The following is a 25,763-nucleotide window of genomic DNA, read 5'->3' as shown; positions in this document are numbered from 1 at the left end:
ACATGTGTTTGGGACCATCGGTTTTAATCTGAAAGCATCTAAACCTTATTTAGATAAAGATTCATGGAGATTGTACTCACTACCTAAATCCATGCTTTTTGATTTTCGTGTTTTAACGAAATCCAATTGACTGGCATCTGAAAATTGCTTTGTGCGTTTTTCTGACATACTCTGGCGTCCAAATCCTTCTCGTTGAAAAGCAAGAGCTGGATCAACATCTGGACTCAAAGAGCTGGTGTAAAAAGAAAGATAAACATAAAAATATTTACTAAACTTAGAATACATCCAATTTAGGGAAGTTCATACATACCTGTGTGTATAAGTGTGTGTATATATCTAGTCCTCACAAATATTTAAACTAAATAACACAAATATAATTCTTTATTTAAAAAACTGTGGAAGTGATGGAAAAAATACATTTATTTACATTTTGTAATTTTTTCTCCATGTGAGTTCTGTCCTCCTCTATGTCCTTTTCGCAGTTCTCTTACTCTATTTCACAATACATCATTATTTCTAAAGTGATGATCAAAAATAAGCCTTATATCTCTTAGACATTGGAGTGATTGAAGGTTTGAGGAAAACTTTCATATATTAATACAAATACTGGCGCAAACGAGTGACTACGTAAATTGAAACTGAATAAAAGTTTTTAAAAGAATATGTTCTAGTCTTATATACCCTTTATATGTTGTATCCCAGAAAAGAAAGAACTACTCTTAGGGCAGGTAGTTTCATGAGGATGTAGTTTCTCTGCAATACTTACTCAACTGAGAAAACAGCTCAGCAATTTCTTATTAGAACCTATTCTGATTAAGGCGACGTGCTGGGTACCAAAGTCAAAATAACAAATAGGAAGAGATAGATCTTTGTTCTCTACAACTTTTAAGAAAGCAAACCACAAGCATAAAGCAGAAGCAAAGGATGCATAAATGACAGAATAAACTGTATTCAAGGGAGTCAGGAAAAATATGACTTAGACTAGATGACATTTGATCTGGTGACACCAGCACAGTGATGTCAAGCAGAGATGACAAAGCATATGGCAAATCATTGGTAACAGGATACAGTTTGAAGTGTTTTCCCAATGAAAGGGGCAGGGAGGACACGAAATCATCCCTACTTCTAAAGACCTGTGAACAGTTTCAAAAAGCACTACCAGGTGTTCTGAGCACAGCCCGTACAATGAAAATCGTTTTTCTCTGGGTTGGGCACCTTGAGAAAATTAATAACGCCCCTGTGTCAGCGCCATGCCACCTTACCTATCTGGCCAGGTAGAACATCCCTCCACGGTTAACTAAACCTACCAGAATGCGAGTGAGCCACTTCCACTATGTTAACTGAGATTTGATAACTTTCCTAATGCTTCTAATGAAAGTAAGCTTTGTGAACCCTTTACAGCCTTATGAGAATTGCCCTCCATTCTGGGAAAAGGATAGTGATCTAGTTTAGATATATATAAGAAATTTAGTAGCAACTTACTGTGCATGAAATGATAACTGGTTTTTTCAGAAGAGCTAAACCAAAAATCATGAAAAGGAAGACACAAAGGAAAATACTTGGTCATCAGGTTAAGTGATCTGACATGAGTGACCTGCATTGGGCCTGTACGTCTTATGATGCTCAGTAAAGACACCACTAGTTGCCTCACCCATCGTGCAAGGCTGATGAGAGAATCCAACGACATGAGAGTGAAAGCTATTTCTAAACTGCAAGCCACTATACAAAATAACACTTTTTACCCAACGAAGGCTTTCCATCTCAAATTAGTAAATATAAATTATGATAACAGAAATAAAGTCCTTAAAAACCACACATAGAAAATGAACACTCTTTCTTCATCTTTCTACCAAATGCTAAGCAGGATGCCTCGGATGAGGCAAGGCTGGTGCCTCAGGCTCAGAGTTAAGGAAGCACTCACTCTCAGGGTCAGGCAAGTTTGGGGTTGGCATCCGAGAGTGAGAGTGACACCTGCACATCCCGCTTACTTCACCTTAGCCGTGGCCCAGGTGCTAGGAAAGGATGTATCCAGAAGAACTGGGACTTTAGCCCAAGGCAAGAACAATTTTATTTTCTGTAAAACACTGTTATGTCTTGATAGTTATTTTGTTTGCATTCTACACTAAACCTTTTCACTTTTAATATACCCTATTTTTCCTATAAAACTCTGAATAAATTTGATGTTCCAGAAAGAATCAGGGTCATGTTTATCTTGAAGTGTTAGGTGCCCCTTCACATACTACTATGCTTACATATGGCTGATCCTTGAACAACACAGGGATTCAGGGAGCTCATCCCCACACAGTTGAAAATCTGCATATAACTTTTTACCTCCCCCAGATTTAAGTTGTCCCTCAGTATCCACAGGGGATTGGTTCCAGGACCAAAATCCACAGATGCTCAAGTCTCGTATATAAAATGGCATACTACAACGCATACAGTCAGCCCTCCTTATCTGTGGACTCCTAACAGGGATCAAAAACAGTACAGGTATTTATGGAAAAAAAAAAAATCCATATATACGTGAACCTGCACAGTTCAAACTGTGACGTGCAAGGGTCAATTGTACTATGTATGTTTGTATGGCTATAGTAAACATTAATATAGAATTATATATTGCGTACATATATTTCTTAAATATATAAAAATGTCCTTGTATATTACATATATATATTAGTATTCAGATACTACTATGCTTACTATACTAGACTTGTAATTTCCAGAGCACATACACCTCAATTCAAAAACACAGTCCTAAAAGTGAAAAATGAAAACGCATATGATGAGAACCCAATTTGCAATGGCAGACTCTAAATAATGTTTTCATTAAGACTATTTTAGTCTATGGCCATGCCATCTTGAATAAGCCCGATCCCATCTGATCTCACAAGCTAAGCAGAGTCAGGCCTGGTTAGTACTTGGATGGGAGACCACCTAGGAAGACCAAGTGCTGTAGGCGTAAAAATTTTAAAAATAAGGGATTGTAAACTGACAAGGTCCTTGCAATCTATGAGGTCAACCAAGGGTTGCCTTATCTAAAAAAAAAGAAAGACTTTTATATACTGAAAGTTGATATCCTCAACCATTCTGCATATGCTTATGAACCCTTTTTTCTATCATGAAGACTATTTTAAAACCCAAACTCCAATAGGCATCAAATTGGTGAAAAGACTAAATTTTAAATGTAATTTTAATAGCAATTATTGGTAAAAAAAAAAAATTTCAAACAAATACAATTTGCTATTGCTGATGTTACCTGAAAATCACATATTCTCATACTTTTTAAACTAATTTTATACCCTCTGAAGTTATGCTGTTGTTAAAATAAGAATCTGCTGTTTTACTTTTTCCCCTTAAAAACACTGTTAATGTTCCCTAAATCGATAGATTGAAAAAAGTATATACTACTAGTTAATAATTTAAAAGTTTCACCATTTGACATAGTTAGCCTTCCACAACTGTGCAGCAAACTATAAAAATACACAATTTAAAATGTCAAATGAGTTTCTGAGTTAATAAGAGTTTAAAATAACTAAATATTCGTAAACCATGACATAATTAATTCTTCCCTATCAATATATCCATTAAACCATTTTCAGACACAATAAATGGTATACTAGAATACTTAACAAGTTTGACTGCAGGACTGACAGCTGATTCTTTAAAGAATGTAACCATATCCTGACCCCCGATGTTATTAAAATTCCAGTTATTAATCCTGTCTTATTGCCCTTTTGTTTTCATAACATTTTCATCAAGGATTAGGGAGATACTGTCAGGCTAGAAAAGCTTACATTTTCTGCTGTGATTCAGAACAGCTGCCATTCTTGTTTAGATAACCCTTTATTCATATTCTTTTCCTTGCCCCACATTCCCCACAGCAAAATCATACAAGTCCTCACCATTTTATGAATCCCCTTAGGGAAATTAATGCCACAATCTATCCCATTTATTTTCATCAACACAGCCTTTTACAAGGCCCCAAACAGACCTAGTTCTCTGGCCACCTTCACAATTTCCCATCATGGTGGAGATTCAAAGGCTTTGACCCTAAGATGAATACTGCAAATATTCAATCCTTACTTTCTAATCCTTACTTTTTCTGTCATAGTTTTCACTTTCAGAAAGAGATATAAACTGTAGCAGTAAATGTAAAAGCATCTGCAAATTTCAAATGGGATTGTACTTTACATGGTAGCTTCCCCCTCAAAGCTGAACCAGAAAAACGCATTTCCAGAATAGCTATGATCATGCAGGCTTGAGTGTAGCTCTTTTTAAATCCTGTGTTTTAAATAAGAAAATTAAAAAGAAAAGAAAGAAAAGATAGAGATGGATTTTTCAAGCGTCCAAATAACAGGTGAGATTGTTCTAAGGGAACATCTGCAGAACTGACAAGATAAACGTGCTGTATTTTTGTGTGCTTGAAGGAGGAGTGGGGGAAGAGGGCTGGGGGAGTGGCTTACTTTGTTAAGATCATCACAAAAACGGTAACACAAAAAAGTGCCAGGCCTCTATCTAATATTTAATGTTGACACAAGTCTAAGGAAGAGTATGAAACAGAAACCGAAAAATGGTAAAGGAACAATGCTATAACATTTAAATATAACTTTGTTTATGTATTCATAAAAGACCCCACAGAAAGGGCAAAAAGAAAATTCTGGTGTAATATTTCACATGGTTTGTGTTAATTGTCACTACGACCTTACCAGGTCATCACTAGGCGGCACTTTCCTATTGCTTATTGATGTATATAATTACCAGGCATGCAAATTAGGCACATATCCACATTCATGGACCACACATTGGCAAATGTCAAAAGCTTTCATCTATTTTGAAAGATATAGGAGAAAAAAAATAGCCCCCAAAGTCACAATGCTAGAAGCAAGTACAAAGCATTTAAAATAGATCTCCTCAAAAAAATAAAAAAAGAAAAGACAAGAAAAGAAAAAAAAAGAAAAGGAAAGAAAGAAAGAAAAAAACCTTCCCATTGTCGGATCAACTATTAATTTGGCCAGAGTCATCTAATTGTGACAAATGCTGAATCACCTTAGCATTTTGGGTAGAATTTATGTACTTAATAGAAAAACAATTCATTGAATTGACATAGATCTAAAATAATGAATGGGTGAAACATAACAAATGAGTAGGTTCTTTTGGTAAGATGTTTCGCTATTTTTGCTAAATTATTAACTACAGCCCTGGAAAGGCTAAAATGATGGGGCAAATTTATGAATTGAAATTGGAGGGAATCTTTTATTAAAAGAGTAATAACCAAGAGTATTAAAACCATGAAAACAGAACACTGCTAATAAAAAAAAAAAAGATTAACTGTGCTCAATGACAGACCATTTAAGCACAAAATAAAGTGTGATTGCAAGTCACTGCCTTCCAACCCTGGAGTGTGGTCTTACCAATCTGCTGAATCACTGACTGCAGCCTTAGCCCAGGGGCCGGGGTCTGTCGGCACGAACCCCACGTCATCGTGCGAGCTGGAAGACGACTGGTCAGAGAGATGTGGAGGAGGCACAGGCAATCTGTCATCTTCAATAATGACAGTGTCATCTTGGGGCATATTCACTGTGGGGGACAGCTGGTATTTACCTGTCCAGTGGGAAAAAAAGAAAGAAATTCTAGACTCACGTTAAGTGTTATGTTTATTAATATTAGTACTTTGCTACATCAGAAAAAAAGTCTAAATTTTCAAACATCTGCGTAACCTGGTAGAGAGAAATAGAATTAAAGAAATTTATTTTTCAAAACTGAAAGTCAAAAGGAGACCTCAAGTCTATTCCTTCCTCTGTCACTAGAGCTATGCAGCTCTGGGCAGAGTATTCCATTTCTCTGGCTTAAAGATTCCTAAAGCTAAAGATGATCTCCGGAATGTCTTCTAATGTGAAAATACTACAGTTTCTAAGTTATGAAAGTCCTTTGAAAAATTTTACCAGGAAATGTAGAGGGAAGCCCTGCAGACTAAGATCAATCATTCATCCATTTGCTCACATAGCAAAAGAAAGATTTAATCTCTGCCCCTAAATAGCTCACACCCTAGAGAAGGGGACAGACATATAAAAATTGATAATTGTTGGGTGCTGTGAATGATGTGCCCAAAGTACTATGGTATTTGCGAGTGCTGGTAATTGCCTGGGTGGCCGAAGACAGAAGATGCTGGGAATCTTAACAAAAGTTAATATCAGAGTTGGGTTTTGAATGAGAAACAGGTCTTTTCTGCTAGAAGAAACATTAATTTTAGACATCGGCAGTATCATCATTAAATGCATGATAGAGAAAAGCACACAGTGCACATTACGCGCAGAATCTAGGCCTTGGAGGGAAATGGCAGGACTGGTCCTCAAGTGCAAAAATTAGGATCTGATGGCCCAGAGGTTTTCAAGCCAAGACAGGGGAGCCTGTAAATTTTGATTCAATTAGGATACAGTGTTCTTGGTAAGGAAAAACCCAGAACTATGAACACTGACCACTTTCTTTCAGGAAAATCTGCTCGGGTTCATAGATCAGCATGACAGGCATTTACATTTCTTGGGACAAAATTGTTATTTCAAGCCCTGAACCTTTAAAGATAACACTGGGGTCCAAATGATGCCATCTTCCTCCCCAAAACATCTACAGTTATCCGGGCGTCTTTCTCAAAACTTATGCCAGACTTCTGAGCAAGAACTGAGGACAAAGACTTGGTCCACATGAACAACTCACGGGAGGCCATGCTCACAGCACGGGATGACACAGGCCCACCAGCCTGGCTTTCCCAACAAAGCAAAGTGGAATGACAAGCTCTCTGTCACCTTACAGGAAGATGGAAAAACACTCATTTTAAATCCAATGTCCAAACCTGCTAAGTACATCCCAACATGGCCACCATTTTAAGCACGGTGTACTTTTCCTTTATTAAAAGTTACTTTTTAGAATAGCACAACAGTGATGTGTAGAAAGTTTATTAACATTTCAACATCAGTACTGAGATCTAATTTTTAAAGTAAACATTCTTATTATCATTTTTGTTTAACATTAATTTGGAAATTTCACAATGACATATATAGGCATGAAGGATTTTTAAAAATAGATATTATTCTATACATTTAAACAAAGGAGCAAAAAATTAAGTTGATATATATCTTTTCAGGACAACCCACAAAAGTAAACTTGCTAGAAATTTCAAGTGCATTCATTATTTAGCATCAACTACTCTATGATAGAAACACTACATGTTCACTAAAACCTCTGCTCAGTATTTTATCAAGAAAACTATTTTGATTTGGAATGCATCCATTTTGATAAATTGTAAAAACTAATAACTCTTTTATGAATGCTTATGACACAATATAAATCAAATTTAATACTTAATTATTTCCCTTTCCTGAATTCAAGTCACTAATTTATTTCTAACAGAATTTTAGGATATTAGTAAAGAAAGAAATCTGTTCAATAACATAACATTCGTAAGTAAGGTTGGATATTATAGCACTATTACCCAAAGAAATATTTCCTTCTTTAGACATACACCACCCCCACACACACACAAAAGTGCACAGAATGACAAAATCAGAATTCTCTCTGACAGTTCACTACTGACAAGGCACACATCAGAGAATTAAATGTCACTTCCTCACAGCGTCAAAATTTAGTAGAAGGAAATAATATGGTGTAGCTATAGTGCACCACCTTTTAACACAAAACTAAAACTCGCAGGTTTACACAACCTAGTCTGCGACAGTCTAACAAGCAAAACGGAACACTGAATGGTTCTTCACATTGTGACACTTTATGTTGTTATGAGTAGAAACATTGTACCTTCAGTGATCTAAAATTTTATACATATATAAATGGCAAGAAATTTCCCTAATAGTTAGATTACAGTTTAGCTTTTTTCCTTCACCTATGATTCTGGAGGCTAATATCTTAAAAGATTGAGAATTTATATTTTCCATCAATTTTCCACTTCGTAACATGCTTGCTAGGAATGTAGTCTTGGAATCTAGCTCCAGAAACATATTGGAGGTAACGGATGACTAAATTATCTGACTACATATTGTCCTAAACTCCACCCAGTCAATACCTCTTAATTATGTTTGTACTTGGCACATCATAAATGCAAAACCTTCAAAGGGTGACTTGAGAAGCCTTTGAACTGTTTTTTGATGAATAAATATTCTTTTTTCTTCAACTATTTAACGAACAACTACAAACTAAGATTTAAAACAGACAATATCTTGTAGAGGAGTGAAACAATGAGATGCAAAATGATTGTTTACTAAACATTTATTCATTGGTACATTTACATAGAAGGCAATACCATGCATGATACTAAAAACAGGTGAAATGACAAAAAAATTTCCAGTGATTTGACTCACAATGAAAACAATGTTCCATTTTTCTTTGTTGAATTTTTGACAAGATGAAAATAATATGAACATAATTATTTTTTAAAACTCACCACAAATGTATGACTATAAAAGCTACTGATATCAAATTCTAAAATGGATACAACAGATTTCAATTTTGCTTTAAATAGAAAAATTCTTCAGATTAAAACGTTGGAAAAAATTTAAGATTCCACAATCCCAAATGTTGACTTTTGATTTTATGAACATGTTGATTAAATTAGTTAAGACAGTTCAGCAATTTGTAAAATTTTTTTAAGGCATAAAAAAAAAAAAAAAAGTCCTATGTAGGCTCACTACAGATTTCTTTCTGATGAATGTCAAGGACAACTCTCTCAAAATTCAGGATACTGGAAAGTCAGCCAATATGGATGCCATTTGGAGACTTCTCATCTTTGGTCACAAACCTGGCTGACTCCACGAAAAGCTAAGGAAATGGATCAGGTCTGAGTAATGTAGGATTCACAACTCACAAAAATATATATTGTAAGGTTAGTTCAGAAGCACAGAAATTTTGCAGTTTCTGACTTGTCACTTAGTTTCTTTGGTCCATAATTCTCCAACCAGAAAATAAGTAGGTTGGAATACATGATTTCTAAGGCTGCTTTCAAAGATTAACTTCTTTGATTTTTAGATCACGGTGGTTGCAAGAATGGAATAGATTCTGGAGATCATCTAATATCTTTTGCTTAAAGATGTGCATACCTATAATTGATGTTAATAAAGACAAATGTCACAAATTTTATGATCTCAGTATACCCCAGTGAGGCTACTTTTAGAAATAGGAAATAACTAAAAACAAAATAAAAATCATCATGGGATCTTGGGACTTTGTTCCTTTATCTGTTAAGTGGGAAAGTATGGCTGATGATACCTGACATCCTTCCAACTCTAACAACTCTTGCATTTTTTTTTAAATCTACTATTAAAAGCTTCTCTCCTGGATGTGTTCCCACAGATAGGAGTCAGAAAGCCTCAACACTCCTTTTGGTCTAGAGTCCTACATGAGGAATATTCTACATGAAAATTCACCATGTTTGTATAAAATAGATCATTTCTTAATGTGATCAACTGGAATTTCAATATAAAGTTCTGTTTAAATCATAGCAGATCATGAAGTAAATATCACCACCTATACCAGTATCTACACAAGTTATTCTAAATGTGTAGAAGACAGTCATTAACCAAACAAGATCTGTCTGAGAAATTCCCATGTACATAGATACTATGCAAATCAATGAATAAAATTGGTATTGGTTTAGGTTAACAGAAATTCAGTGCCTCAATACCTATATATTTGGTACACTGTTTTGGTATTTTGTTGCAAGGTAACATCTTTTGTAGGATTTCTAACTTCAAGTGGGAACTGGCTTAAACAGTATTATTTGTTGGGTCCAATGATATTGGAATAGAGACTGGCAAAGACTGAGGAATTCTCAAATTGCAAAACTTAAGTCAAATTAAGTACATGCATTTCTCAGGGTAAAACTATAGGGGATCCCTAGTTTCTAGTACAACATGCAAAAGGAAAAAAAAAAGAAAAAAAAACTGTCTTAAGAAAACATCCAAATCATTCAATATCTATTTAGGTAAAGAGTCTGCATCCCCCAGCCCAAATGGGCATGGACAGTATATCACAAAGCACAGAGCTGGGAAAGAAGTTGCTGCCCTGGGTGAAGCATCTAGAATTTTAAAAGTCCATTAAACCTCTAACAGAGGGAAGGAAAAACAATACCAACTACTATGCAAACTTAAGCGGACTAATGAAGCCATAGCTCACAAGATCAGGGCAACAGACTATAAAAAAATGAAGGAATCCTCAACCCACGTATACAGCATTTCAAAAGGTCACTAGATGAATTGGGGCAGGTTTTTTTGTTTCTTTTTTTTTTTTTTTTTTTAGTTTTAGTTTTAGTTTTTCGCCTTCCTCTGAAGCTTCAGGGATTGGAGGCAGGACGCAGGTTACAGGAACTGGTGGACCAATGGTCTGATTCAGTATGGCAAGTCCTACGTTCCTATAATAAAGGGGAAATTACAGCATATCACTTTGTATGCACACAGATGCAGGGACACATGCACTCTCTTTCTCTCAAGGGATCTGAATTTTCATCAGTAAAAAAAGTATTTAATAAAAATAAAGTTTTACACCAAATACAGGAAAGTATGGAAAATCCAAGAGCAGTGAAGAGAGTGATCATTAATAAGCAAAGATTAATGTGATAAATTATGTGCAATGCCTGTCACCTAACAGGTGTACAATATCTTTAGCATTTTTCCCATACTTTCACTTATGTCAAGAAGGCAAAAACAAAAATGCTGACAAAATAAAACTACAGTTGGCATGCATAAATTCTACATGTGATATCATGAGAAATTGAGAATTTAGCAGTTTTTCCAAACCAGAAAGCTAGAGGAATTAGAGGAAGAACAACAGAAAATTCTAGTAGTCATGTTTATATATTTTTCCTATCATGCCCAGTAGAAAGTTCTTTGAAGGTAGAGATTGTTTCATCTTTGCATCTACAGCAAAAGTATATACACAGGATCTTGCCAATAGCAGGCTTTTGATAAACATCCACTGAAGAATGAAATAAATTCTTCTTCTAATGAAGCTTCACGTTAGAAACCTGAATAGTATTAAATCTATACTAAATATATTCAAAATGGAGTAAAATTTAGCATTTTACTTTGCATTAGAGCTCTGCAAAACATAACGCCAATGAAAGTGTTTTACGTCAGGTGCTATTTTAATCAAAACAGCTTCCTGTGTTTTAAATTCGAAACTCTCCCAAGCTATTCTCAAGATGAGCAGCTCAGTACAGCCGACCACTCATGTGGCAGAGCAAGTCTTTATTCACTGGATCTGCTAGGAGGAAGCCGCACTGCTGCAGAGCAAGTGCTAATAACCTCATTACCCGCTGGGGGCCGCGCAGGCGAATCCAAACAAAGGGCGCAAAATCTCATTACGGGATTCTAAAATGAAGGCTTTGGAAAAGTAGAGATTCAACTAAAAATGGTCCCATTCTATTAAGCGCAAATCAAATAAATGTGACTGTACCTCGTACATACACATATACATGGACATTTGGATTTTTCCTCTCCCTCCAAAAAGCGCTACTGTGATTAATATGTAACTTTTGAATCCTTCTTGTCATAAACCACTAAATTTTGATTTTTTAAAATACATGATTTAACTTATCTCAAACAAGCTAAGACTATCTTGATCACTAAGAAACATTTCTATGCGATTCCTTTCTTTTTTTCTTCCCACGTTACAGGATCTAAAACTCACTTAACAAAATCAATGTATAGATTTCTCTTCATATCAACACTTCCTGAATGATTATAATGAACCTGATCTTTTTCTCTTGAAAACATGGGCCTCCTTTACATTAATATTACATTAACAACCTCTCTGTGAGCCGGTTAAAGCATAAAAATAAGATGTGATAAACAATTTTACCTGACTCACCCATTATCCTACTGAGTGCAGCATTTCTTGTGGGTGATTCATCCAGTCCCTCAATTCCACTATAGAGGGAATGGGAAATTCTTCGTTCTCTGTCATCCAACACTGTTTCAATGGGCAGCTCAGGTCCAGAGGGGCTCCCAGGTGACTTCAGCTACAGAGAAAGCGGGGCAAGGGAAAGTTAGGACTGGAGGCCCATTAGCAGCATGGGGGAATTATAACAACTTGCCCAAGGCCTGCATCCAACTGGGTACCAAATGAACTAGAACTTTTCACCCTGTACCAAAATAATTTGTGATGACAGCTCTGCCTAATGACCAACTTTCTGTGCCACTTTACACTGTGCCTCCCATGAAGTTCTGTCAGATTTCAACCATTGGAGGAAAAATATGTATATTAAAAGCTTGTTTTTTCAGTTTGACTGTTAGTATCTGCTGAAGTCAATTTAAGTTATGATTTAATTCAGAATTCTTCATGAGATGTTGCTCTGCACAAAGCACGCTTTATCAGAAGGGAAGCTGGAACTTAACTATACACCTATGGTGTGTATGCACACGTGACAATTAGCACACATCAGCATGTGCGTGCCAGTAGAACTGCTACCCACTCTGCAAGACCCAGCGATCACCTGTCAGCTCAGGTGTCTCGAACAATACACTGAGCCTACATTTCTTCTTCTAGGCATTAGGAATAATCACCCTATTCTCTTACTGTAATCTTAGGTATGGGATAGCAAATAACTGAGAAAAAGCACTTTAATAGCATAAGAACAATATAAAAGTAAGAACCAAATATTCTAATGAAGCAGGTAAAAAGGCATTTTTCAGAAACATATACAATCTACTAAATAAGCAAAGAATATAGGTCAATTTCTATCACTGTGAATAAAATTGTATGCGGCATTATTTAAAGCAGCTGTGTCTGATAAACCATATTCTTTATAAAAATAATATGAATTTAAGAGCTATGTTAATAAGGCCTTGAAGCAAACCTGCTTCAAGGAGAAACAAAGCGCACTTAACTATGATGCTCCCAATGTGGGCTCTGAGGTTAACCCTGTGGACTAATATCTTGTGACGTTTCGGTGCTGGCTTGCGGCCAGAGGCAGAGAGGGCTTAGGGGGCAGAGGCGGCCCAACACAGCAAAGCTGGAGAGGAAACTGCATGTTCCCAACAGATGAAACCACAACTGCCACGGTTCCTTCGCTTGAACAAATTATTATTTCTGTTAGAAGCTATCATCTATTTAATATAAATGAGATATTTAATGAAGTTCTGAATTGTAGACTTATCTCTCCCAGTTTGATAAGCACTGGGGAGATTTAATGTGTTGAAGGGTCAACACAATTACAACTGGAGGGACGTCAAACTGCAGGAGAATAATAAACTTGCAGCGCTAGCGAATTAGACTCAATAAGGTTTAAATTGTGAAATGAGGGCTTGTTTTCTTAGTTTTTTTTTAAATCGCAGATTACAACTGACAGCTTTACTGAAAAGTAAATGAAATACTCAAGGTCTCTGATGTATAAGAATAAAGAACATTTTCTGAAAGAATATTATGCCTAAATTCTAAGGTACTTTGGGGAGGTAAAAACAAAAATAAACAAAATGAGTACCCTATACCTTAAGAACAAGTATGTTTGAATTTTTAAAATAAACACATACGTTAAGGGACTTGCTATTCCAGTCCCAGTACACAAGATCTGCTTGCTATGCAATAACTTATTTCATCATAAGACAGCCCCAAGTTTGCCTAACAAATATATTTAATTGAACTATATAACTCTGCAATTTTCTAGATGATAAAATCTTTATAAAGCTCCTTCATGAGAAACCCCTAAATATCCCATGAGGCTATTTTAGAATTCTATAAAGTCAAACAAAAATTTGATTTAAAAAATAGTACATTCAGGCTTTCTAGGGAAAAACAGTAAGATGTCTGTTCAGACAGAATCTTGCACTTGACCATTTTCCTGGGAAAGAGAGCATAGCTCCCCAGCCCCCCTAACCACGTCTAATTTGCATCTCAAAAGACAGATTTAAATAAAGACATAATAGCCTACTACATAAATATTTAACAGAAGATACAATGCCTTTTAATTTCTTAAAAAAAAAAACACAACTGATTTTAAATCTTTTGATGATCTACGTGTGCGCGCGCGCCTGCTACAAAAAACGAGTGTAAGAAAGAGAAATGTGTCAGACTGGCCTGGGCACACAGAGGAGGAGGCAGGAGCAAGGCTGACCCTGAAGGGCACCCAGGCCTTTCTGTGATCAGGCTGCTTCCAGGCCCTCTCAGTCTCCTTACATAAAACATTTATCAAATTAAGTTCAATTAGAAAAAGAAACCAAAAGAAGTGAATTGTAATTTTCACTTTGTTTAAAGTGCATAAATGTTCTTTGATCCAACTTCATTCGGTCCTAAGTAGCGGTGGTTGTGTCAGACCCCTCTGCCCCCAGGAAAATAGGAAAGCCTTTCGACCTACTGAAGAAAAATTAACTCTGGTTTGCAGCAAGATAAATCACACTAGGTAGCCGTGTAAAGTGATACAGTCTTTTTCTAAAGTAATGTGGACATGTAGATCACAGGTCAAAAAATACCTTATACTCTTTTACCAGGCCATTAATTTCATTTTGTGCTCACTATCCTCATGAAATAAGCTATGCGAATAACAAAGATACAATATTTGTCATAACTTTATTTACGAAGGTATAAAAATTGGGAATTACCTCAATCTCTAAAAATAATGTAAATATGTTCTTTAAAAAGATATTCAGATATTCAAATGATTATATGCCACTTTATAAACAGAAAGTAACAAATGCTATTTAATAACAAAAAACTGGATACTGTGCAATGAAAATACTTTTTATCATATACTTGGCCTATTCTTCTTAGGAAGAGTTAAAATCTTGGTTTCTTTTGAAAAACTAATACAATTTCTGTGGGATTTAGCAAAATCTCATGTTGTTTTAAGTAGGCATTAGCAGGTTGAATGATGTCTTCTCATAAAAAAAAAAAAATGTATCCCACCAACTTGACTATAAGCATTGAAAAGCTGGCAGAGATATGGCCTTAATCCCCTTCGGCCAACTTAAAACTGGGTCCTAGTTAGCATTTGGCACAATCTTATTATTCGACATTTCAGTCTTTATAAACTTATTGTATTTTATCCCCAATGCCTGGCACAGAGCACATACTGGGTGAATAATTGGATGAATAAATTTATTTCTAATCAATGACTCAAATTTCCTTAAAATGGTTTAGAGATCTTACACATACATCCGAGGCCATGTGGAAGCAGGGCTTAAAGCTGAGGCAGCAGCACGATGTTGAAATTAAAAGAAACTGACCTAGATTCCAATTTCACATTGAGAAAGTACTAACATCCAAAAGAGACATAAACACAGAACAATGAATAAAAAGAAGGGGTTTAGCATTAGAGAAGAGTGGCTGGAGTTTTAGGGTATAGTTTCGGGTTAGATTTTAATGCAGGGCCACATTCGATTTCCTTCACATCCCACGTGGACGACAGCAAGGATCAGAGTCATCCTCAGGAAAGCTCTCGAGTCACTCTGCGGTATGTAGCAGACCCAGAACGTAACTGACTGACTCTGATGTTAAAGCCGACACTTTTATTGTACACTACTTCCCAATAGGACCAGAATATAAATGGCCTGAACTATACAATCACAGTCAATTAGACCCACTCATATGCATAAGAGGAATGGGCACCTTGCTTCTAAATTACTTTGCCACTATCTTGGCCTTGCAGCTATTAAGCAAATCATTTGACCTCTCCACATTTATTCCTTAATACATAAAAATGAAGAGAATCATAAATGATACCTTAGGCCCCTTTCTATTCTACTATAGCTTTCTAATTCTAAGAGGATTAAACCTGGAGAGAGAATTCCTTTTAAAGCAGTGCTTGATGACTAAATCCTTCAGTATGGGGTCTATGACAAAAGCTACCTGGTCATATTCTCTGTTGAGACTAAGACAAGGCTTTACGTGAAATCATGTCCAATAGAGATATAATGAAATGAATGGGAGCTATGTTAAATTACAGTAATTTCTACAAATATTCATTTCCTCGGAACGTTTAAAATTAGCATAATTCTCATACACGGCTTATTTTCAATGCTCAAAGAATGATGCATGTGTTTGCTTCCATTTCCCACCACTCTCCAAAGTATTCAAAAAATTGATCCTTTCTGGTGATACCACTGTTTCTGCCTATTGCTTTATGTATTCTTTCCAGTGTAAAAGAATGCCAGGTCTTGAGAAATTTTTCTCCAAAAAAGTTAATCAGTCCCCTAGGTGCACAAAACAAGGGGAAAGTCATTTCTTCTCTAATTTTTTTTTTTTTTTTTTAGAAACAATTACTGCCTAGGAAATGTTTTAAAATGTTTTACTTAAGTAAAAGACTTAGATCTAAGGAAAGCCAAGGAAATCCAGAATAACTTAAAATATTAATTTTGTTACCTGTCTGATGACTTTTCTTGAAACTTCAGTCTCTTATAGTAACTAAGTTACCTTTTTCTTCTAAAACTGCCAGATTCTCTAAGATTATTTCCCTCATTATTCAGTCCACGTTTAGGTGTCAGTCCTGGGATAGACATCTGTGACAGAGTGATAGGAACATGGCAGATGGACACAGTCCCAGCTATCTTAGAATTTATAGTTACTGCAAAAGTAAAGAAGGTCACCCAGGCGCACATGCAGAGGAAAGAAGGACTAGCCCAGGAAGAACCTGGAGGAATGCTGACAATAAAAGAACGGGCAAAAAGAGGAACCTCAGAGGAGAGCGAAGAGCCAGAGTGAAGTCGAAGAAAAATGGAGAGAGCAGGTAGGAAATGATTCCAGAATGAAGCAGTGTTCAAAGATTCCCGAAAGGTCGAGCAATACACTGAAAAATGTCCTCCAGAGAAAAATCTCAAATGTGTTGTAGAGGGATAATGCGGGTAAGCTGATAACCTAGTATGGCAAATAATTTATTTATTTATTTTTTAAAAATTTATTAAAAAAAATACTAATATACAGTACTTATATTAAAAATACTTATATACATATAAGGACAAGGAAAGATGTGACAAAGTACAAAAGATTTTCTTTTGCAAATACTCATTTTCTATAGCTTGAAATTAAGTGCACAAGTTTGATTTAAAGATATGTTCACAAAATACAGCTTTGTGGCACTGTCAGAGACTGGACTATGAAGCTGACCAATGGATCCGGAAGGCGGGAACTCAAGCACTTTATTTTGGCTTGAGGTTCATTCATGACAGGTCACCCCATGCTTATATTAATATTTACTATAACATAATTTACACATCCCCTCCTGGTAATTCAGAAAGGCATTTTTCTAAAGGTAATATATAAGTACAATAGCAGCAAAACAATGTCTTAAGCCTTATGGGAAGCTGAATAGAACTCTTCTGTCTTCATATAATTCTTTAGTTAAATCCTGTCAATATAAAAGGCTTCTCGCTATTATTACAAAGAAAGTGCAGCACTCCAGATAGGATTTTTTTGATATAATTGTTTTATAAGCTTACTCTATCCTAAGGAATAGTAATAACCAGCAATGTGTGAAAATGATACCATAAGGAATATTGAATATTAAACTCTACTACTGTCTATTGCAGCTGGTCCCTGACTTAAATCATTTCATTCACATAAATTCATATACAGAAGTGAATGGGACACAAAGATATTTCAGTGGGATTCCAAATTCATGTCTGCTACAGGACAACAAGGAATAAAATCAGTGCTTTTCTCAAAACCTTTTTGAGCCAGAGCAGATCTGCTCTGCTACTGTTTGGGGAACAATACGGAATCATCTGAATCAGACGGAAGCATCTGGATTCGCGACACTGACCATCAGTACGTGTCTTAGCTATAAGTCCCCCTCGAAAAATCAATGTTTTCCTCTGAAGGAGAACAATGAAAGGTGTTACTAAGGTTAGTTTGTTCTTTAAAGAGACTAAGAGTATGATATATCGTCTGGTAGAATGTAAGTTTTAAGAGAGAAGAACCCTATTTGTTTAATTCACCTCCATATACCCAGGATCTTAACACATTTTCTGAATATAGTGAATGCTCAATAAACATCTGTTTAATGAATATGCACTGTTTGTGGGATATGAAATTCAGTTTCAGAAAAAAACTAACAAAGAATAATGTATCTTATAAACTAACTGTTGAGAATTTTTCATCATGTAGCACTTTGAAGAGCTTTTATTAAAAAGATCAGTCAATGATTTGGCAAGAAATAAAAACAAAAATTATTATTGAAGAAAACTAACACAGTAGCTTAGTCTGAGGAATCAAGATTTATATTTATATTATAAAAGTGAATGTTTTTAAGTCATGCTCTTTTCTACTCTGAGATTTTTAGTTAAAGCTACATTGTTCTCTTATTGGTGTGCAAATTAATTTAATTACTATTACCTCACTCTCCATTTGGAAAATGAATAGATAAGTCAATGGTCAATAACCTTTCAAAAAATGGTCACCTCTACACTACTACCCACTGGGAGCAAAAGTACATTTTTGTTTCAGTATATGATTGTACTGTGAGATGACTGGCGCAACCTGAAAAGCTTGCTTTACATGTTAAAAATAGATTTTAAAATTAAGAAAAACACTCAAATAAATTGGATAGTAATTTCAGTTTTGTATGTTTTGCTAGTAATTTCCTATCAGTTTATATAAAAAGGTCAGAATTTGAGCATCGATAAAAATAAAATAACTTTTACATTTTCAACAAGCTTTGCTTTCTATAAATTGTCAGGTATCACCTATTTCCTATAGATAGTATATGATTTTTAATAGATTCATGAAATTTGTTTTCAGGTTCTAATATTAATTATCAATTATACATGTGTATATATAATTGCTTTTTAACTTTTACAAATGTCCTGATATATGAAAAGGATATGTTTCTACTTTATATGTTTTCACTTATTTGAGAAAAGAGGTATGACCATCCCATTCCTACTCACTCCTAATTACATAGTGCAGAATAAATCTGGAACCAACCATGGTATTATACAATAGATATCTCCGAAAAAGCAGGCATTCAAGGGGATAGCACTCAACCTTATAGTGAAGGAGAAAGTGGAGACAGGAGTAGAGACTTACACTTGTGACCATGCCAAAGGACAGAGATTCCCCTTAGGGACTTTGTAAGAGACATCCATTTTAGATAAGCAAATGAACAATCAATTATTGTTTATCGTTTCTCCCTCCCAGGGACCACACTGCTGAATAAAAGAGAACTACTAGCTCTGAGCAGGAAGGTTTGATTCTTAGCTAAAGGTACCTTTAAGATCCCACTGCAATCTGTTGGGTTGGCAATAGAAATACTAATGCACAAGCAGGAATATTTTGACCACAGAATTAAGAAAACAAATCCCACTGACAATACAATAAAGCTATAGCATGCAAAGATAATAGTGTTTGAAGGCAAAGTTCCAGGACTTGCCATTTTCTATCCAATGTTAGGCCAGAAACTCAGTCTTATTACAATTTCAAATGCTGGTGCCTTTTGTCTTTTTATTTTTTATTCTTTACCTCATTGCATTTGCTTATTCGCCTTGCAACAATGAGCTGGATCATTCCTCGCTTGTTCCCTTCGGTGGACATGGACCGTCTGAGGGTTTCCATGGCGTCCTGGTTTGTCTTGCCCAACAGGGACTCTCCATTCACGGCTATCAGCTGATCATTCACCCGAAGCCTTCCATCCTGGGAAGAAAAACAGGTAAAAATAAGTGCTATTAAATAGTCTGTTATAAAAGAAGTTGCTTTTCCTTTAGTTAAAAAAAATAAAAACAAAGCAAAAAAAAAAGAAAAAGTTATTCGAGGCTTTAATCCTAACGGATTTGCCCAATTGATCGCTAGCATAATAATGTCTACGCAGTCAGTGTGGCCTGTGTCTATTTCCATCATTTACACATTTATAAATCAGGTCATTAACATAATCTGTTTACCAAAATAGCATACTAATTCAAAGGACACAAAGTGATTACTTTCTTGCTTCCAGAGACACCCATAGAGGTTATTTACAACCCAAGACAAGCAAAAGCTCAAGGCTATTAGGAAAGTACAGAGAGGAAAGGGCTCCCTCGCAAACAGCCAGGAAATTTTCTCCAGACTGGGAAATAACATAAGTGACCCACAGACAGGGGAGAAGGAGAGGCAAAAATTAACCTTTACTGTATGGCAGCTCTCTGCCAGAAAGAAACTAAACTAAGTCTTTGCATAGATTATCTTCATTTAAGTAGAATGACTATGGATTGTAAATTCTGTGAGACAAAAAAATTAAATGGGGAGTTGAAGCGATGGACTCCATCCCAAAATGAGAAATCACTGAGATTTATTCTAGTTGTTTGACCATATTTGAAAGATTTATTAAGTGTTACAGGATATCAGACTACATCAACCCAAAAGACACCTCTTTGGCATAAGGATAATTTTGAGCTGAAGGCAACTGAGAAATGACACACGGGAGGTGTTCTCTGGCCTCCCCTTTCTGTGTAAATGCAGGACACAAATTTCCTTTTATAAAGGTGTCCCTTCTCCTCTCTCAAACCAGATAAAGGAAGGACAATGTTCAACATCGGACACAGAAATGGCGCTGAGATTAGTCTGCATAAACAAACCTTACAAAATAAACCTTATCTACCATTAGTTTCCCTCATCAATTTACTTCCCACAATGTCTAGCCCCTAAAATCTCAAATCCCTTTTCTACTTTTTAATCATTTCTCCACAATGTATCAGTCACCCTTTGCTAAAATGGTATATAAGCTTCCAAGTCTCACCACTTCTTTAGTTTTCACTTATTTTTTTGTGGAGCCCCAGTACACACAAAACTTAAAATATTAGCTTCAATAAAATCTGTTAATTTGTCTTTTGACAGTTTAATTCACAGGCTACATAAACAAAGTCTACGAGGGGAGAGGACAGTTTGTCTTCCCCTGCAGTGTATATGTTTCCAAAATAGTTATAGGTTTGGAATTAAACATTTGTACTAATTGGCACAATCTTGGTAAAGTTGACATTGCTTACTTTAGATGCTGCTCCTCCATTAATAATGGACTTGACAAAGATTCCCAAATCCGCATGGTTCTCCTTTGACCGGTTACCTTTGACACTGACACCAAGACCAGCTGATCCAGAATCATTTAGTGGAACTTCAAATGTCAGAAATTCCCTGGTGCCATCAGGTGTGAGAACAACATCCTCATCTTCTGCTTTCTAATAGGGAACAAAATTGCATAGCACATTATATTCCAATGTTTCTTTCTCACAATTATTTTTAAAGACTGCTAATGAGCAGCTCTTTAATCATAACAGGCTCAGTATTTCACCAAAATTCCGTGACGAGATCCATGATGGCCCGGCATCTGCACCGCCTCCAGATGATTCCTGGAACCAGCTGTTAATATTTTTATGCGGCATTTGTTTCAATATTGAAATGAACCCAAACCAGATTCTCAGAAAGACAGGGGAAAGACGTAGTGAAAAGACTGAAGATATGTAGACTCCTAGAGTTTTAGATTTTTTTTTTTTTGCTCTGTTTATATATTCCAAACCACAGGAGGAAAACAGTAACAGCAGGAATCAAAACAAATAAATATAACTCATTTGTCCCTTTTTTTTCATTAGGAATTTGCAACATTATTAATAGTTTAATGTTGACTAATGGTACATCCTTTTATTCACAAAACAATAACAAATCCTGATGATACAAAGTCAGCAGAAAAAGGTATTTATTTTCAGAGAGCCGCTAGAGTTTCAACCTTCGACATCTGTGAGACAAAGTGGAGATAAACAGCATGAGAAATGTTTTCACAATACTGTACCATACATAATACAGCTGGTAAATATTATTCAAGAAATATTGTTTAACTAATTAGTTGTATATGCAAGCTTTGATTTCAGAAATGCAGTCATCAAGTGCATAAAAGACTGCTTCCGGATAAAACATTTTTAAGTTACACAAACACCCATCTTTTTTAAAACAGCAAGGAAGAAATAAAAGCTGAAAGTATAACCTGATGAAATGCAGTGAAATGATATATTCTGTCAATAAAAATGAGAAAGCAGTGTACCTCCTAAGCTCTTCCTCAATAATCCCACCTATGGTAAAGATTTTGACCACCTAGATCTCTACACCGGTCACCTTCAAAAGATGAAGGCCAGAATTCTTTTTCAAACTCAGTATTTCCAACCACATAACTGACATGTAGCAGGAGCTTTTCAAATCACAACGAAATGTTTCATCTAGTCCTACAAAGAATTTTTCATTTTGTTTTCCCAATTTTAAAATATTTGCCCCATATCCACCTAGTCATTCAAGCTGGAATTATCAAATTAAATGAGGAATGTTTAAGTGTAAAGTGATACATAATTAGTCTGGAATATAATATATCCTTTAAAGATTGTGCTTCTTAAAGAATGGTTCAATTACACATATGAAAGTAGGCTATTTGAGAGTGATGGAAATATGGATAGACTGCAATTTTTTTCTTTGTAGCCCAAGCCCAACAAATTTTTAAAAATTTCTAATAACAATGGAAATTAACATAAGTTCAAAAAGGAATTTAGAGATTTAATATGCAATCTCAAATATCTGAATTGGAGGAAATAAATTTTGAAAGTATAGAATTTACTAGTTAAGAGATTATTTCTTCGATGATCTTAATACAAGACTTATGCTATTTTTAAATTCCTAAATCTATAATAATGAATTTTAAAAGTGATGTTCTTAATTTATTAATATTTGATGAGCATTTTATGGTAGGACATTCTTTGTACTGGCTCAAAGGATAGTCTCATAGTTATCAGAAGAAGGTACATTTCAAAAAAGAAAATAAAGTCACTAATATGTTAAAAACAGGGAAGCCATATAATAAAGAATATAAAATAAGAACTTGAAAAGATACAGGGCAATAGTTAACTATAAGAAGTAAACAAATTTCAGTATCAAAGTCAAAGTAAGGCCTAAGCCGGATCATTATAAAAAGTTTCCTATATTTAAAATATTCCTGGAGAATAATTACAGCTTAAATAAAATCAATGGACTCAGTAGAAATAAACATCAATTACTCATAACAAAATATTGATATTATCACGTTTATTATACAAAATATCTTTCTCTACTTGTCTTCCTCTATAAACTTTTTCTTTTTATCCATATGGTCCAAAACAATTAAAAAGTATTAAATAATGACTGTGTGAATGAATATAGCTACCTCAATATAAACAGTATAAAAACATAGGTCAATTTTGATGTTTGAAATACAAAATAGCATCAATATGTCCTATAGTCCCCTTCTAACTTCAATTTCAGAAGTAATTGAAAGATAAAATTTACTTTGTGAATCAGTATTGATATTTCTGGGAAAATATATTGAAAAGACATGGAAACTAAAGACAGTCTATAGATGGGCACATTTGGTTCTGTTCATTTAGTATGCTTATTGCCTTAAATCTGAAAGGTTATTAATTGCCACTTACTGATTTGGACCTTCAGTTTGGCTTTTCAATGTTTACTGATTTTGACACTTCCATAATGCTTTACTAAAGTTTAAAATATTCATTATTTTTTCTAGTTGAAAAATCATAATAAGGAACTGACTGAATACACGAAGAAAAATTTTAACCAAGCTGAAATCGTTTCCTGATAGGCCCTACTCTGAACCTGTCTTAAAGGAGACTATTTCTTTCACAATTGTTTCATTTATTATGAAAACTACAATATGGGTAAATTTTTTTCAACTTTCTTATCAAGTCCTAAGTCATTATTATTAAAAACATTCAAGTAAGAGATTGTACTTTTCCTTTGATATTTCATTATTAATCCATTACGATTGAAATTAATGCCAGCTTTTAGAACGTAATTCTCTGGCACCAAAACATTTTAAAGAAAACAATTTTCTCTTCAAAACCAATTTTTAATGCTGTGTTATGGAGAACTTTTACAAAGTCTTGATAGTATAGGAATCGCATCATTCTGATACAAAGGAGAAGCCAATTTTCAATCACCTTTATTATTTCATCCACATTCTGTACTTTATCAAGTTTCTTGAGTCAAATTCTTTGTATAGAAACACAAACGAGTGTGTTTTCTTTAATTTGCTCAAGTCATTTGCATATGCTATCTCTCAAGCACATACCATACCCCTCATGTACATATATGTAAACCCCCAAGTGGTTTTTTCCATCACAGCCATCAGTCAGTTCTTCCTTTGCCCATTATTTTATTGGCATTTTGGTCTTTTAATGTCCAGAAAAATAGGGCATTTTTGTTGAGCATATGAAAAGCAGGGAACTTGAGAAATGAGCAGTATGGAAGCTATTTACTTTCGCATTATCCTCAAAACAGTGGAAAAGATGTATAGTTGTATCTGCAGTGAGAAAGCAAAAACAGCCACAAGTCCCATCACCAACCCAATTTTCCTTTCTCCCCAGCAAGTCTGATGCACAATCCATTGCAAATCTGCAGTTAATCTCAAAATAGAGAGATCAATAAGAAAATAAAAGTTGATTATATTATGTAGCAGAAAAATAATGAGAATTCTATGAGCTCCGATACATAAAAATGTTGATGAATATACAAAATATTGTCGAGAGGCAAAATAAATATGACTAGACAGATAGCATGAGTCCATAAAATTATAGATGTAAGGTAGCTGACATCGGGCTCTGAAAAGAAATAACTGAGCATACATTTTATCACTTGTAAAGTAAGAAATATGTATATATTTATATCTGATCCTCGCAAACATTTTGATTTTTAGTTCCAGTCCTGACAGAGAAGTTCTAAAGCCTTTGGAATTTTCTGGGTGATTTCCAGGAGCACCTTTAGTTCTACTAAGTTTATGATTGCTGGGCTCCTGGACAGTGAAAGTCCAAGCCATAATTAGAAGTTTTGCATTTTCAGCCTCGCTTCCATTCTCCAGAGAGAGGAGAGGAGCTGGAAATGAAGTTTATAATCGATCATGCCTACGTGATAAAAATCCCAGAAGTATGGGGTTCAAAGAGCCTCTAGGTTAACAAACACAGCCACATGACAGGAGGGTGATGCACCCCTACTCCACAGGGGAAATAGCTCTTGAGCTTAGAACCTTCCAGACTTCACCCTAAATATCTTTTCAAATGGCCATTCACTTTGTGCCTTTTAAAAGATCCTTTGTAATAAGTCGGCAATAGTAAGTAAACTGTTTTCCTGGGTTCTGCGAGTGGCTCAAGCAAATTGCTGAGCCCAGGGAGATGATTGTGGGAATCTCTTGTTTTTAGCCAAGTCAGAAGTCAAGTGTAACCAGAGGAACCACTACTTGACATTGGTATCTGAAGTGGGGGACAGTCTTGTAGGACTGAGTCCTTAACTTGTAGGGTCTACATTAACTCCAAGTGGGTATCAGAACTGCTTGGTGTAGAAAACTCACACATCTGGTATCAGAGGTGTCAAGAGTGTGAACAGAGAAATAACAGCAGAATTTGTTCCTATTTATTGCTCCACTATAATTTATTGACTTCTCTCTCCCTCCCTTTGTCAAAGAATTAATATCTTTATTGCACAAGTCTTGATAAATTAATAACAAAAGATGAACATTTCCACAACAAATGGGAAAGGGATGTGAATGAACAGTTCATTAAAGAAAGATAGGTAGACCAAAAAAGCAGTAAAAGGTTCAACCTTACTTGCAACAAAAAATATGCAATCAATAAACATTATCAAATTGCTAAAAAATATATATATATTAAATACTGATATTTAAGAATGCAGAAGGTGTGGCAAAATGGGCAATTTCTTCACTGCTGGTGCAATATAAAAAGGTAGAATTTTATGGAAGCCAAGTTGGCAAAGCTTATCGAAAGCCT

General features: G+C 35.2%; 1 protein-coding gene and 1 pseudogene across 15 annotated transcripts in view; one reads left to right on the top strand and one right to left on the bottom strand.

Moving 5' to 3' along the window:
- Window positions 1-25,763, bottom strand: part of PARD3 (par-3 family cell polarity regulator) — a 592,207-nt gene that overhangs the window by 212,473 nt on the left and 353,971 nt on the right. For 5 of the 15 annotated variants that reach the window (XM_036226846.1, XM_036226867.1, XM_036226854.1 and 2 more), the window contains 5 exons: window positions 20,943-21,131; window positions 19,447-19,617; window positions 11,860-12,019; window positions 5,412-5,601; window positions 81-232 (listed from right to left, as the gene is read on the bottom strand). In XM_036226846.1, coding sequence (XP_036082739.1) covers window positions 81-232; window positions 5,412-5,601; window positions 11,860-12,019; window positions 19,447-19,617; window positions 20,943-21,131 — 862 coding nt within the window. The remainder of the gene's footprint in view (window positions 1-80; window positions 233-5,411; window positions 5,602-11,859; window positions 12,020-19,446; window positions 19,618-20,942; window positions 21,132-25,763) is intronic. The other 10 variants (XM_036226876.1, XM_036226861.1, XM_036226851.1 and 7 more) reach the window with 4 other exon arrangements.
- On the top strand, window positions 2,841-2,959 carry LOC118609085 (annotated as a pseudogene).

The sequence above is a fragment of the Rousettus aegyptiacus genome, unplaced genomic scaffold (genome assembly GCF_014176215.1).
Source record: "Rousettus aegyptiacus isolate mRouAeg1 unplaced genomic scaffold, mRouAeg1.p scaffold_m13_p_10, whole genome shotgun sequence".
Taxonomy (NCBI): domain Eukaryota; kingdom Metazoa; phylum Chordata; class Mammalia; order Chiroptera; family Pteropodidae; genus Rousettus; species Rousettus aegyptiacus.
Note: the sequence above shows the minus strand (reverse complement) of the source record. Positions and strands in the feature narration are given on the sequence as shown.